At 34.3% G+C, this 15,932-nt stretch overlaps 5 protein-coding genes and 1 non-coding gene across 6 annotated transcripts; 3 read left to right on the forward strand and 3 right to left on the reverse strand.

The window, feature by feature from the left end:
* Nucleotides 1–113: 113 nt before the first annotated feature.
* TVAGG3_0742700 (uncharacterized protein) lies at nucleotides 114–395 on the forward strand (the record flags this gene model as incomplete). The annotated part of the gene is made up of 1 exon (XM_001318151.1): nucleotides 114–395. One exon carries the CDS (start codon nucleotides 114–116, stop codon nucleotides 393–395), a length of 282 nt encoding a protein of 93 aa, XP_001318186.1.
* An 83-nt stretch (nucleotides 396–478) lies between these two features.
* On the forward strand, nucleotides 479–2,031 carry TVAGG3_0742710 (uncharacterized protein; the record flags this gene model as incomplete). Its single annotated transcript, XM_001318152.1, has 1 exon — nucleotides 653–1,309. One exon carries the CDS (start codon nucleotides 653–655, stop codon nucleotides 1,307–1,309), a length of 657 nt encoding a protein of 218 aa, XP_001318187.1.
* A 3,170-nt stretch (nucleotides 2,032–5,201) lies between these two features.
* Nucleotides 5,202–7,082, forward strand: TVAGG3_0742720 (ATP binding; the record flags this gene model as incomplete). Its single annotated transcript, XM_001318153.1, has 1 exon — nucleotides 5,202–7,082. The coding sequence occupies one exon, from the start codon at nucleotides 5,202–5,204 to the stop codon at nucleotides 7,080–7,082; it is 1,881 nt and encodes a 626-aa protein (XP_001318188.1).
* A 385-nt stretch (nucleotides 7,083–7,467) lies between these two features.
* Nucleotides 7,468–11,580, reverse strand: TVAGG3_0742730 (cilia- and flagella-associated protein 58-related family; the record flags this gene model as incomplete). The annotated part of the gene is made up of 1 exon (XM_001318154.1): nucleotides 7,643–11,464. The coding sequence occupies one exon, from the start codon at nucleotides 11,462–11,464 to the stop codon at nucleotides 7,643–7,645; it is 3,822 nt and encodes a 1,273-aa protein (XP_001318189.1).
* A 698-nt stretch (nucleotides 11,581–12,278) lies between these two features.
* On the reverse strand, nucleotides 12,279–12,352 carry TVAGG3_0742740. Its single transcript has one exon. It is a non-coding gene; the product is annotated as a tRNA-Asn (tRNA).
* A 274-nt stretch (nucleotides 12,353–12,626) lies between these two features.
* On the reverse strand, nucleotides 12,627–15,129 carry TVAGG3_0742750 (bifunctional inhibitor/lipid-transfer protein/seed storage 2s albumin superfamily protein family; the record flags this gene model as incomplete). The annotated part of the gene is made up of 1 exon (XM_001318155.2): nucleotides 13,214–14,977. The coding sequence occupies one exon, from the start codon at nucleotides 14,975–14,977 to the stop codon at nucleotides 13,214–13,216; it is 1,764 nt and encodes a 587-aa protein (XP_001318190.2).
* Between the last annotated feature and the right edge of the window lie 803 nt (nucleotides 15,130–15,932).

Raw genomic sequence — 15,932 nt, forward strand, 5'->3', positions numbered from 1 at the left:
ACCTACTAACTATGCAGATTCTAAAAAGCTTATAACGATGTCAAAAAATTAAATGAAATTTCATCCCTGACCACGGTTGCCATATCCAAAATGGGACTGAGATTGGCTTTCCAATGGTAGTAGGTGCCTCTAACTCAGCCTTCCGCCACACAGATAGAAACTATCATCTTCCAGGATTGTCTACCTGCATTTGGGTCTTTGGAAGCTCTCAAATTTCCGGCATGCTTGAGGTCTTCACTCCAACTTCAAGAACATTGGCGAATTTGGTATGCGGTGCTCGAAGTACGAAACTCGAGAGTATCGCAATCAAATGCAAACAAACAAAGAGAGTACATGCCAAGGATGTCATACAAAACGTAAAATACGACTCTTTTGCTTTGCAATCTAAACAATAGTTTAATTAGGATTAAAAATATCGTATTTTTGCATTTTATAAGTTGTTTAGCCTTCGTTATCTGTTATTTGAAGGTTTTTCAGGCCTGGATCCACAATTCACTGAGATCTGCGTGCTAACGTATAAAAAAATAGAGGGACTGCCACCATTAACGAATTTTTAGGTGAGATAAAACATGTTCTATTAAAATCAAGTGCCCTTTGGCAAAGTCAGTTTTCGCATTCAAATTTTCACGAAAACCGCTATTTTATTTGACTGATGTTTTATATACTTTTTTCACTATTTGGGAACAAGGATCCCAGTGATTTAATAGTATTATTGAATAACAAGTACACTCTAAATCAAAGAAGCAGCTACGGAATTTGTTTAGATAAACTTGGACTTTATTATACTCCTCAAGACTCAATTGATGTCTCTGACATTACAAAGAAGTTTAAGAGCATGAATTTGGACTACATGCTAACTAGGAATGCTACATTTCTTTCAAATGGAACTTTAGACGATTCTTGCGAAATGGGAAAGTTCCTTATCTCTCTTGGGTTTAACACATATGATTTCTCAAATAAATCACCATATCCAAATGTCCCAAACACCAGCAATCAAATGGACGCGAGCAAAATGTCAAAACCTCAACCTCCACCAGAAAAGTTAATACTGCTTAACGGAAATGAATACAGATTGAATGAGAGAAGTAACATTGCAAGCAGCCTTGCTAATATGGGCTTGTTCTACAAAGCAAAGCATAGAATTGATGTCGATCAGATGACAGAAATGTTCAAGGGCTTGGATATCAACCATATGAAAAGTTTGAGAGTAATAATGAGAGCAGATGGAACTCTTGATCGCAGATGCCAAATGGCAAAATATCTTAAATCTCTTGGATTTGATCTCGATGATTTTCATGAAAGATTATAAACAAGTACTATTTTATTTCTAATTTTATTTTTAAAACCATGATAATTATTTTAGATTGAATTTTTTTTTGTTGTTGTAGGATTTCAAAACGATACTTTTTTTGTTAAGAGCCAATAGGGATTCTACCTATGTCCTGAAATGAATTTAATCATCCTAAACATCTGATTTGATTAAACACTTAAAGATATGAGCTCTCAATTTTCGACCCCCAATATACGTTTATTTTAGTTTCGGCATATTAACATGAAGCACGAGCCAAACCCTTAAAGACGTGTCCTCTAGTTTTGCCAACTCTTTCATATATTGTAACTATTTTCAGGAAAAAACGCAAATTCAAAATTAGAAATTCACATTTAATCGAGTATAGTATTAAATTACTATCTTTCGTACACGGACCAAGCAACAACTCAAGGTGCATGCTCATTACAGACAAAATCCCCTCTAGTGCACTTAAATTGGGTGAGTTAGCACCAAACAAGCCATAAGTTAAAGATCTGAACTTGCTCCAGACAATGTATCACTTTAGTTATGAATGCACCAGAAATCCGTCCCAAACTCATACATTTCTACGCTAATCACGATAATAAATATACTATTTTGTACTTTTTACAATAAATCTCTCTTTGTTACACTACAAAATCAATGTGCATTTCGTTGCGCCAGTTTTGAATCTTGTTAAATAATGATTTTTGTTACTTTCATGATACAGTCCCATTTAGTAAACGGATTATTTACAAAATAAAAATAAAAAATATATTTTTTATTTACGATTTTTTATATTTGGATTTTTAAGGCATAATTTAGAAAATATTAATAATTTAATCGATTTGATATTAAGAAAGACATTTAAAATTCATAAAAGATCCAAATAATTTCATATCCAAAGTTATTAATATTTGAAGATTTGAGGAAAGAAAAGGAGAAATATTGCATATGAAATGTTTTCAAAAAATACATCAGAAATTGTAAAAGAATTTTAATAATTAATAAGATTTGGATGGGTTAAAATTTGTGATGAAACCACCCGATGCTAACTCACGCCACACATACACAGAAGCATTCTATCACGCAACCACCCGATGCTAACTCACGCCACACATACACAGAAGCATTCTATCACGCAACCACCCGATGCTAACTCACGCCACACATAGACAGAAGCATTCTATCACGCAACCACCCGATGCTAACTCACGCCACACATACACAGAAGCATTCTATCACGCAACCACCCGATGCTAACTCACGCCACACATACACAGAAGCATTCTATCACGCAACCACCCGATGCTAACTCACGCCACACATACACAGAAGCATTCTATCACGCAACCACCCGATGCTAACTCACGCCACACATACACAGAAGCATTCTATCACGCAACCACCCGATGCTAACTCACGCCACACATACACAGAAGCATTCTATCACGCAACCACCCGATGCTAACTCACGCCACACATACACAGAAGCATTCTATCACGCAACCACCCGATGCTAACTCACGCCACACATACACAGAAGCATTCTATCACGCAACCACCCGATGCTAACTCACGCCACACATACACAGAAGCATTCTATCACGCAACCACCCGATGCTAACTCACGCCACACATACACAGAAGCATTCTATCACGCAACCACCCGATGCTAACTCACGCCACACATAGACAGAAGCATTCTATCACGCAACCACCCGATGCTAACTCACGCCACACATAGACAGAAGCATTCTATCACGCAACCACCCGATGCTAACTCACGCCACACATACACAGAAGCATTCTATCACGCAACCACCCGATGCTAACTCACGCCACACATACACAGAAGCATTCTATCACGCAACCACCCGATGCTAACTCACGCCACACATACACAGAAGCATTCTATCACGCAACCACCCGATGCTAACTCACGCCACACATACACAGAAGCATTCTATCACGCAACCACCCGATGCTAACTCACGCCACACATACACAGAAGCATTCTATCACGCAACCACCCGATGCTAACTCACGCCACACATACACAGAAGCATTCTATCACGCAACCACCCGATGCTAACTCACGCCACACATAGACAGAAGCATTCTATCACGCAACCACCCGATGCTAACTCACGCCACACATACACAGAAGCATTCTAAATAAAACCGTAAGTCATATTGTCAGTCAAACTATCAGTCTTATTCTCACTAAAACCATTAGTCATACACTCTCTTAAACTATGAGTCATATTGTCACCCAAATTGTCAATCATACACTCATTCAAATCAACAGTCATATTGTCAGTCAAACCGTCAGTCATATTGTCAGTCAAACTGTCAGTCTTATTCTAACTAAAAAGCTAATTCATAGAGGCTGTCAAACCGTCAGTCATATTCTCAGTCATACTGTAGTTCATACTATCACCCAAACTGTTGTTCATACTGTCACTCAAACTCTAAGTCATATTGTCAGTCAAACTGTGAGTCATATTCTCTCTCAAACCTTGAGTTATACTGACAACCAAACCCTCATTCAAAATGTCACTCAAACTGTCAGTTATATTCCTAGACACATTCAAACTTTCAGGCATATTGTCAGCCAGATACTCAGTTATAGAGTCACTTTTTTGTCATTAATGAATTCAGTTATAGATTCAAACATACATTCGGTCCAATATTGGATCATGCAGTTAATTCTACATTTTTTTAACTTGTAAGTCATTATTTATGAAAATATTTAAAATAGTGTAATTGCACAATGATGTGCAGTATTATCTTTAATATTAATATTGTAATATGCAATGTTATATTCTAATTTGAATGTTCCTTTTTAACCTCATGATTTCTTCTCACTGATCTGCCTTTTTATGCAGCATTTTGTATTTAATCTCTCTTATCCTTTAGATTCTCTATGCTTTCCATCTTTCTAAACCAGATTCCATTGTTAATTCTTAAATTAACACAAATCTTAAATTTCATATTAGTCATTGATCTGAAGTTATTGAAACATCTGACGTCTTTAGATTATCTTATCTAATATTAAAATGATTGATCTATTTACATTTTTAAAATAGTCCTAAAAAGTCTCAATATTTATAAAAGCATAATAAAATTAAATTTTTTAATATCATTTTGTAAATTATTCGTTTACTTTATGGCATAGTCTTGAAAAAGTATCAAAAAACATTATCTTAATGGTCTCTAAAGAGGTTAAGTAGCATACACACAGATATGCTAATGTGGTAAAAAGAGATTTATTGCAAAAAGTCCAAAATAGTATATTTATTATCAAGATTCGCGTGGAAACGTACGAGTTTGGGACGAATAACTAACATTCTTAAACATTTAGTAATACTCTGATAAGTACAAGTCCTTAGATGCGACATATGGCTTCTTTTGTTCTAACTTACCAAATTCAAGAACTCAAGTTGGCAGTAACTCTGTACTAAACATACTCTAAGAGCTTGTCATTATTCCGTGTATGACAAATCATACTTTAATGTTTTACTCGTTGAATAAAGAATGCTTGATTTTGAAATCGAATGTTTTTGCTTAAATAGTTCCAGATTTTTGAACTAGGGACGGAATTAGAGGACACGTCTTTGCTGGTTAGTCGCGTGCTTGATGACAATATGCTACAATTATAATAAACGTACAAAAGGGACGAAAATTGAGAGCTTGTAACTTTCAACCTTTGATTAAATTATCGATAAATGTTAAAATTTGAATTGTTTTAACAGCGTGTTTAAAAACGTATGTTTACATCCACTTCATTAAAAGTCGTAAATCCGGTGAAATCACCTTAATTTTCATATATTTGAAGTCGATTGAATTAAAAGTCGTAAAAATTGTGGAAAAAATAAATGGTGGAAAAAAAATTATTTAAATTAAATTCATGACTGATACATTTATTGGTATTGATCTTGGTACAACATATTGCAGTGCAGCAGCTTATAAGGATGGTAAAGTCGAAATCATCGAATTCAATGGTAAAAACGCTTTTCCTTCATATGTTTTTTATGCTCATCCAAATCAATATGGTTTCACTGCACGCGAGAATCTCAAAAATCCAGAATACAGGAAAAGTGTTGTTTATGATAGCAAACGCATGCTCGGAAAAACATACAAAGATTTAGAAAACGAAATTCCAACATGGACGTTCGATGTTAAATCAGATTCTAATGGTAATCCTATCATCCCTATTGACAACGGCAAGATGCTTATCAAGGTCAAGCCATGTGAAGTATCTGCTTCGATTCTAAATTACATTCGAGAGACACTTCTCAAGAAAAATTATCCTCTTGATCATGTTGTTGTCACCGTTCCTGCTCATTTCACGCAGAAGCAGCTCGATGAAGTTCGGAATGCAGTTAGAATTGCACAATTTCCAAACCCAGAGAAAATATTCCTTTTCAAAGAACCTTCTGCAGCCGCACTTTGCTTCACTAACTCAATCTCCCTTGATAAAGAAAGAACTGTTCTTGTCTACGACTTTGGTGGTGGAACATTCGATCTTTCTCTTGTCAAAATCTCACCAGATCAAATCGAAGTCATTGACCAAGATGGTGACGCTCATTTAGGTGGTCGCGACATAGATAATGGAATCTTCCAAAAAGCAATCGAATACATCAAAAAGCAGTATCCAAAGATTGATATCGAGAGCATCAAAGGAGGTCTTGTCGAAGAATCAGAAAGAGTTAAACAAAGCATAGCAACAACGAAACAATCAGCAACAATTGCTATCAATCAAGGTGGTACTTTGATCGAATACAAGTTGATGAGGAGTATATTCGAGAATATTGTCGATCCTCTTGTGAAGAGAACAATTCAGATTGTCAAGAATCTTATAAACAGTCATAAAGAAGTCAAAGTCGAATACATTCTGTTAGTTGGTGGTACATCATTGATTTATTATGTTAAACAAGCTCTCGAAGATGAATTTTCAAGCAATCAAATTAAAGTTTTGAACTCAGTCGATCCATTGACAGCAGTTGCTGTTGGTGCTGCTCAAAAATCATTCTTCGAATTTGTTCAAAGCCAAAGAAATACACGAGGCATTGAACCAATTGTTCCACGGAGTTTTCCGAAGAAGATGATTGAAGCTGTTTCAATAACTTATGGTTTTAAAACATTCCATGGAGATCATCACCCATACTTTCGTCATATGATAAAGAAAGGTACCAAACTTCCATCAGAACCAATTTCAAAAATTACATGGGCTTTGCATGATAATCAATCTAGACTTTCATACCCAATTTTGCAAGGTGAAAGTTTGGAAGATTCGAGAGAAATCGGAGAGTACTCAGTTAGGGGATTATCAGGTTGTAAGAAGGCTGGTGAAGAGAAAGTGAAAGTAACATTTCAAGTTGATGAACAAAATTGTTTGCATATTAAATTCCAGAAGTTATTTATTGAAAATGCAAAAGAAGAGTTGATGGATATTGATGTTAACAAATTCCTTCCAAGTATTGAAGTAGAAAATGATTTGACAAAGATGTCAAATGAACAAATTGAAGAAAGTCGAGCAAGATTAGGTGTCAATGCACGGAATTTAGATGAAGAACTCGGAGAACTCGAAGGTAAATTTACAACATATCGAAATAGAGCTAGAAAGAACTCAAATCCAAGTGCAATTAAATACTGTACTCAACAATTAGAACTGATTCAAGAAGCATTCTACATAGATAATGAAGATGAATCGAAGATGCAAACCGTTGATAAAATCAAACGTTCTTTGCAATCATTCCAACAACAATATTCATATTTTTGTAACTAAACTTTGTATATATTTTTGTCAAATAATTTAAATTTTTTATTAGTCATTTATTTTTAGAAAGATACTATTAGCTATTAAAGGACGTCAGGAAACCTAGTGAGCATCTATATAAATATTTCATATCATCCATCATCTCATATGATATAATTAACTATTATTTGTTAAGATTATTTGGAAAAAGAATAAGATTCGTATTATTTTCAGGTAATGAGATGCTTACTAAGTTTTCTGAGATCTAAAATTTGTACCATCAAAATAAGTACTAAAAATATATGATATGATTTTTAGATTAATATTTAAATATTCAATTATAAATATAAATTTAATATTTATCTTTATTGAAACATAAATTTTTACTTCATTCCATCTGTGAAGATATTAAATGATCAAATTATAAAAAAATAGTAGATCTTATAACTGTTATATATATTCCTTAATATAATCTATGTAAATAACAAATAATATTAATTTTACAATACAACAATGATAAAATTAAAATATACAAACAAATATAAAACATATTATTATAAATAAAACAAACAAAATGGTTGAGGAATATATTAATTTGGTCGTTTTGCTGTCTTCATTGGCCTTCTTTTCAGCTTTTCGGCCTTTTGTCTCCTAGCTGATGTGATTGTTAACTCCGGAATTTCATCAATTTCCTTTTGTTCATGTACAATTTGTGGAGCCCATAAATGTTCTGCAGCAGAGTTCTTTTCAATTCTTCTAGCAGATGGAGGTCTTCTCGAACTGTTCATTGGTGTTGAATAGTGACTATCTGTTGTTTCAATACTTATTGGATCGATTTCAGTGTTTCTTCCAAGCTCAGATTGTCTTCTTGATGACATAGGGAGGTTCAAATGATCATAATCACTTGGAGCACGTCTTGCTGTTTGTGGTTTTTCTTCAATCTTTGGTTCTGATTGTGAAGACGATGAAGTTCTTCTTGAAGAAAATGGTAAACTTTCCAAATTACGACGGATCTTTTCATTTTGATCTTCATTTTTATTTCGAATTGAAGAATTATTTTTAGATCTCGCTGAAAAGTCTGTATTTTGCCTTCGCGCAGTTGTTGGCTCTTCTAATGTTGTTTTCTGTCTTCTAGCAGATGTAGGAGTTTCTTCCAAAGCGGATTTTCTTGATGAAAAACTTGGAATGTTGAGAGGCGTAATTTCACTCTTTGGAGACTTTTGGTTATCATCTAAACCAGATTTTTGTCTTCTAGATGACAACGTAACATCTTCCAAAATAGATCTTGGAGCAGAATTGATAGGAATAGAAAATTGATTATTGTCACTTTTTTGACTATCTTCCAAACCAGATTTTTGTCTTCTTGCAGACAAAGGGGCTTCATCAAAGTTTGACCTTCTAGAAGACAAAGGAGACTCGTCAAGATTCGATCTTCTTGATGAACTAATTGACAAAGAAAATTGAACATTGTCACTTTTTTGTCTTTTTGAGTAATTTTGATCATTAAAATCGGATTTTCTTCCAGAAGATAATTCACTTTGTCTTCTTGATGACATAACAGTCATACTATCTGTTTCTGGATCTTTTCTTCTTCCGAAATTGGAGTTTTCACTTCCAAGAGTTCTTGTTTCGCTCTCAGACCTTCTTCTAGCCGAACTTTGTGTCTCATAAGGATAGTTTATTCTTTGTTCAGCAATATCTGCTTTTTGTCTGGCAGTTAACGGTTTATTCTTAAATCTTTTTTCTGAATTATTTCTGACACGAGAAGTTTTTGGTCTTTCCTCTTCTTGTATATCAAGATCAACTTGTCTTGCTGTTTGAGCAATTCTTGGAGTTTCAAGTGAAAATCCACCACCTAATCTTGTTAATTCAACTGGTTTCATGTTGATTGGCAAAACAGGAACCTGTGGACCATTCAAGGATTGATTCTTCTGCTTGATGGCCAATGATTTAGTCTTTGTTTCTTTAAGACGATCGCGGAGTTCAGCAATCATTGATTTGAGAGTTTCAACTTGACCTTTCACTGTTTCTGTTTCTTTCTTCATTTCTTCCATTTCTTCATCTTTCTTTTTCAGAGAATTCTTTATATTATCAAATGCAACATCTTCATCAATGAACCGAGCGTTCTTTGCACGTGTTTTGACTTTCTCGATTTCATCAATAATTTTCTTTTTCTTCTCAAAAAGTGACACTTTTTGACGTTCAACTGCTTCCAATTTTGATTTCAAGTATTGCATCATTTGGATTTGTTTATACCCTTCTGGGTTCATTGCCTGCATAATTGTCCATCTGTGCACATTCAACGGTCTCATCAGCTCTTGTTCATAACGATTTCTTATTTCTCTTTCGTGCAAAATTGCAGAATCAAGTGAAATTTTTTCAACAGTCAAAGATGTTAAAACTTCAGCTCTTTCTTTTAGTTTTCTGTTTTTATCCATGAGTGCTGACATTTCCGCTTCCATTTCTTTATATTTCTTCTGGTTCTCTGAGAAATTAAATCCTTTATGATCCAATTCATACATAAGTGAACTGACTTTCACTTTTTGAGTGTCAATTTCGGTTTGACGTTCTGCTAATTGACTTTTCAACATTGTTATCACATCACTGATATTTTTAAGTTCTGCACTTGCATGTGTTATGTCTTTTTCTGATTCCATGATGATCAAATTCAGTTTTGTTGCTTCACTTTTGTATTTAATCACTGTAGAATTCATTTCTTGAGTCATTTTCTTTGTTAATTCGGCCATTTCTGCCAAAGAAATATTTTGTTTCTCAAGAGATCTTGATTTGAAGTGTTCTTTAATACAATCAGATGTTTTCTCTTGTGCCAAGTTCTTCAGCTTTTGGATTTCTTCATGTTGGCCATCAATTTTTTTGTGAAGTTCATCATTTTCTTTTTCAATTCCAATTATTTGGTTTGATATAATATCTCTTTCTTTTCTCATGTTCTGGACGATCTTTTCATGATCTTTAGATTGTACCTCAATGGAATGCAACAAATAATTACTACTCTCTATTTCAGCACGTGTCATATTTAAATTATCAGTAAATCTGACAGTATTTACAATTGATTCTCCTGCCTGTTTCATGTATAGTTTCACTTCTTGTTCAAGAGAATGCGCGTAACTGTTTAAGTCTTCAATATCTCTCTTCTCACCATTTACTTGTATTTCAACAAGATTAGACATGTCTCTAAGTTCTTTTGTTGTCCCTTTTTCGATGTCAATTTTTAGTTTTACATTTTGAATGTTTCTTTGATTGGAATCGACTTTCCTTGATGCTGTTTTGATGTTGGAGTCTTGTATAGTATAGTTACGAGTAACATTAATGATATCATCTACGTTGGTCTTCTTTTCTCTGCCTGCTTGTTTGACTTCTTTTGAAAGTTTGTCTTTGTATTCTGTGATTTCGGATAAACTTTGTTTTGACTCTTCTATGGCGGAATCGATGCCTTTAACACGTACTTTCTCGGAATCAATTGTTCTCTGATGAGAGTTGATTGTGTCTTTGACTCTTTCTATTGATTCTGTGATTTGATTTTGATGATTTAAAACAATATCAAGACTGGCTTGACGATCTCGTTTTTTTATTACGGATATATTACAATCGTTCTTGGCTTCATTGAGTTTGGAACGTTGTGATTCGAGATCTCTACTGAGTTCATCAATATTCGTTTTGGTTTGTGAAATTTTCCTTATAATTCCATTTGATTCGTCTGTTGCTTGATCATTTTGAGTTTTATTGCTTTCTATTTGATTGTAGTACTGTATTTTTGCTTCTTTCAGCTTATCTAACTCAGCAGTTTCGATTTCAATGGATTCTTCGAGTGCTTGAGATTCTGTTCTTGTAGATTCAAGAGAAACATTGCATTGTGCAATAAGACCTTTGAGTTTTTCGATTTCTTGCTGTAATACGTTAATTTCTTTTTCGTTTCTCTGTTGTTCATCTTTGAAATTTGTTAAATCTACTTTCATATCTGCGTATTTTGCCTCTGAAACACTTTGCTCATGAACTTCTGCTGCAAGTTTATCGACTTGCGTTTTCATTTGTTCGCAAATCTCTTTAGATTTCATTTCTTTTTCTTGAGATGAAACAACCAGCTTCCTAGCTTTCTCAAATTCGTCTTTGTATTTATCTATTGCTTTATGATCGTCTTCACTCATTTTTAATAGGGCAGATACTTTCGTTGCATTTGCGATAATTTCTGCATTTAATGCTTGAGCTGTTGCTGTTAGTTTGTTGTTCTTATCATGGCTATCCATTAAAAGACTATGAAGTTGTCGATAAATATTCGTAAATTGGCGTATATTTGTTGTATCTGTGATTTCTCCGACAATATTCTGAAAATCTTGAACAATTTGTGAGATTTCCTTCTCAAGATCCTCCTGATTTACCTGCTTTTTTTCAGACATTCTTGAGAAGGAAATGTTTTGTTCGTTTATATTTTATTGATTTTGCAGTTTTATTCGTTCAATCAAATATATAGCTTGTAAATTATGCAAAAAACATTTTCATTTGCAAATATACAACTTATTTGAAAGTTTGGACATTTGAAAATTCAAATTAATGTGCATATTACTATGTTTTACATTCATATGAGTTATACTACATAAATGAATATAATTGGTATGTTGAGATTGCTCAATTTAAAGCATAAAAACTGGATCACAACACTTCTATAGAAAAGAAGTCCAATTTCACGTAGATTAAGTTCAAATGGCTCAAAACATTTGACTTCTCAACTTCTTCTGCTTTAGGAAACATATCAAAATTGTAATAATACACGCCCGTAAAAACATTTTCAGATCAGTTAATTTTTTTATTGCAATGAATTGGATGCTGACAGACTTTATACTTGCTACCTGTTCAGTTGGTAAAGCTTAATACAGAAACTTCTTTAGAGAATGTCCCATATCTTGACTCTTTTTGGCCTGACCCGACAAATCAAACCCGATAATTTAATTAATAACGCTCCAAAGTTGGAAATTTTAATCGTAAAATCGATTGCATCAATGTTACATTGATTCCTACAAGTCTTTGTAAATTTTATTACGCATAATCAAGCATTTCTCAATATTAGTCGGAAGATGGCCAAAACAAGTCATTTTATCTGATATTTTCGAAAGGAATATTCTCATTACAGCCTATCAATCGCACAGGTTTCTAGTATAAATGTCTCTTCGCATGTTTTTCAAAACAACAAAAAAATTAGAAGAAGAAAAAAAGCTCCTCCCGTGTGGATCGAACACACGACTTCCAGATTAACAGTCTGACACTCTAACCAACTGAGTTAGGGAGGAATTTACATTTAGGTTTATCAAAGTATGTTCATAAGAAATTATCATTAATTTTGATAAAATGATCTGAGAATTTTTTTATCCATGTATTAGTTTCATATACAAAATTTTTATCTCCAGATGCCAAATCTGTTTTGCTTATTCTTTTAATAATTCTTTGATTCAATAAATTTTTCACATTCAAATATTAGTTAGATTATCTTCGGAATGAAATATGTTATATGTTACCTTAAATGGTAATTAAATATTGACTTAATAAACAAAAACCTATAATAAAATTTTTAATTCGGAGATAATTTGAACATATATAACATAAAGAGAGATTAAATATCTTCATCATAAATAGCGAGCTTATCTGCAATTCTGAAGAAGCTTGTTGCCGCTGCTTCTTCGAAGTCTTCTGCGAATGGATCGTCTTCGTCCTTCGTGATTGACGTTGTCCAAAGAGGGTTGTCGTTAGTGATTGGTGTTGATGATGGCAGTGCAGCGGCCACAACTGTTTCTTCAGCCATTTCGACCGCCGAGTACTCTGACGACTCGTCATTTCTATTCTTCATTGCCCAAACAATCACAGCTATGATTGCGAGGAGAACCAAGAAAGCAGCTACAGCTCCAGCGATGATTGGTACGATGTTCTTCTTCTTTGGTGTGTTTTCATCACTTGAATCCTTAATTAACATGACAGTTGATTCAGTTTCGATTTGGATTAATGTGAGAGTTACTTCAGTATCTGTTTCAACGTAAGTGATAACTCCACCTGAAGATACTTTGATAATTGTTGTTGTATTGAATGGATCAGTTGTTGTTTCAATGATTGTTGATGTTCTGATGATTGATGTTGTTGTATCTCTGCCATTTCCTGGATCAACACTTCTTACACTGATTGGAAGAGCGATTGATCTTGAAGGAGAAATAGTGTAGATTGGTGTTGAGTGTGGTGTGGAATGTGCTGTCGAATGAGGTGTAGAATGAGGTGTTGAATGTGGAGTAGAATGAGGAGTGGAGTGAGCAGTTGAATGTGGTGTTGAATGTGGTGTCGAATGAGGTGTCGAATGAGCTGTCGAATGCGCTGTTGAGTGTGGAGTGGAATGAGGTGTTGAATGCGCTGTCGAATGTGGAGTAGAGTGAGGAGTAGAATGAGCAGTGGAATGAGGGGTGGAATGCGGAGTGGAGTGAAATGTCGAATGCGGAGTAGCGAACTTTGTTGAATGTGGAGTGAGGTGTGGAGTGTGCAGTAGAGAATGGAGTTTTGAATACTGTAACAAATGGAGTCTTGTGCGCTGTGGAGAAAGGAGTCTTATGAGCTGTTGAATGAGGTGTGGAATGCACTGTAGAGAATGGAGTCTTGTGAGGAGTTTTGTGTGCAGTAGAGAAAGGTGTCTTGTGGGCTGTTGAATGTGGTGTTGAATGAACAGTTTTGTAGGGAGTTGCTGGATAAGTTTGTTTGACAGAAAGAGTCTTAAGAGTAAAATCGATCCTTTTGGATGGTGGCATCCTACTGGTTGATTTCGTCGTCGCATGTGGCAGCCTTGTAATTGGGGTTCTAGGATAACTATATGGCGTTGGAGAAGAAACCCTTGAAGTACCATCGCCATTTCTAACACCAGTTGTAAATTTAACGCTACTTTCTGCATCTGTTGAAGATCTAGAATCTGTTGTGATACTGCAAATAGTCTCCATTTGGTATTTTTGATTCATGCCAAATAGACTTAATTCCAGGGATGTGGCAGTATCTGTATTCCAGCTCTTGCAGGTGTGAGAGATGAAGAGATTCTTGTTCGTTTCCGTGTATCCTTGAATTGCATCTTCCATTGAGATGTAGTGTACAAAGCCATCGAGCACGACATCATGACCAGGACCACCGCCAAAGCTTGTAGCATAAGAACCGGCTGTATTTGACTTAAAACAACACTTCATGGTATTTATGAACCTTTTCTTGTTAGATGTGGTTTGCATGCTTGGCAAAATACCTTTTTTGTTATCAGAAACAAAACAAATGGCACCACCACCTCTAGACCTAAAGCGTGGGTTATATTTATTAAGATCTAATACAAAATTGTTGTTAATTTTGGGAACCGTACCATCAGATTGTCTAAATTTTTTGGGAGATAGTTTGTTAGAGATAAATTTTGTATTGAAAATCTTGACCACATCTGAATTAAATGAATACAAACCAGCGCCTGCGAATGATGCTGTATTAGATTCGATGGTGCATCCATCAAAGTAGGCATCGGCAGCTGATGAAAAACATATGGCTCCACCATATTCGACACCATCATTATTTCTAAATATGACTTCTTTGAGAATAAGGACATGGGCACTATCAAGATCAGCTGCACCTTGTTTTAATGCTCCTTGGTAGTAGAGGGCACCACCAAATTTGTATGCTTTATTATCATTGAAGTATATATTGTTTAGTAAAACTGGAGATGCTAAAGCGCAAAAAGCGCCACCAAGGCCAGCTTCATTTTGATAGAATGTGATTTGAGATGTACCTGTTGAAGTTAATGTCGAATAGGAGATAAAAATGGCACCTCCTGATCCTGCAGCAACACCTGTGCCAAATGCATAGTTATTGCTGAAATATGCGCCATTAGAAATAGCTATAGATGAAAAATAAAGCTTCATTTACGCGAGCAGAATTTGTAAATGATTTTGATAAGGTAATATCGATATCTGCATATGGTACACCTGAAGTATCGGATTCATTATCTTCAATAGGAATGAATACTGGCTTATTGACAGAAACAGAAAGAATAGGTCGAAGGAGGAAGGTCAGCATTCAAATCCTCTAAAGGTGACACCTAAACATTTCAAAATTTGAGAACCTATTGAAAATATAAATTGACCTTGGAGTAAAATAGGTTCAAGGTCAAATATTATGTGTGTAAACGCTATCGATAGAAAGTTCGACAAACGTAAGTATCACAATGTTCCAAAAGAATGTAAAAAATTTGAATAGATAGACGTTATTTTGTTAGAATTGAGATATTTCATTTTATTTTTCTTAAAAAAAAGAAATATTAAGGGTGCACCCGTATGTACGTTTATTTGAGATGAGGAGGATTACCCTCTCAATTTTGAGGGATTCGTTAGTTTATTTTCTCGATGAATATGCAATAAAATTTGATTTTTACCTTATCAATATACTTCATATAATATACACATGTTCATATAAAAACTTTTTCCCAAACTCCTCAGGAATTAAGGGATTTTTGAATTTTAAGAATTTTTTTCGAATTTTTTCGAAAAAAAAATATTTTCAGAACAGCCTTAACGGCTAAGATTTAGGAACAATGTTAAGTATCAAAAAGAAAGGAGGTCTGATATAGACAACATATATCGTTGAAGGTTGAAAAAATCTCTAATATTTGAGCCCAAAATTTCAAATTTTAATTTTTTGAAAAAAGAGGCCACCCGTATGTACGTTTATTTGAGAGGAGAAGGATTATATTTTTGAAAGGGTGAAACATTATGAATATGTTAATTATAAAAAAAAAAAAAAAAAAAAAAAAAAAAAAAAAAAAAAAAAAAAAAAAAAAAAAAAGGTAGTGGGGCTTCCAGGCACTTCGTGCCTTCTAGC

Source organism: Trichomonas vaginalis, chromosome III (genome assembly GCF_026262505.1).
Source record: "Trichomonas vaginalis G3 chromosome III, whole genome shotgun sequence".
In the NCBI taxonomy this organism is placed as follows: Eukaryota; Parabasalia; order Trichomonadida; family Trichomonadidae; genus Trichomonas; species Trichomonas vaginalis.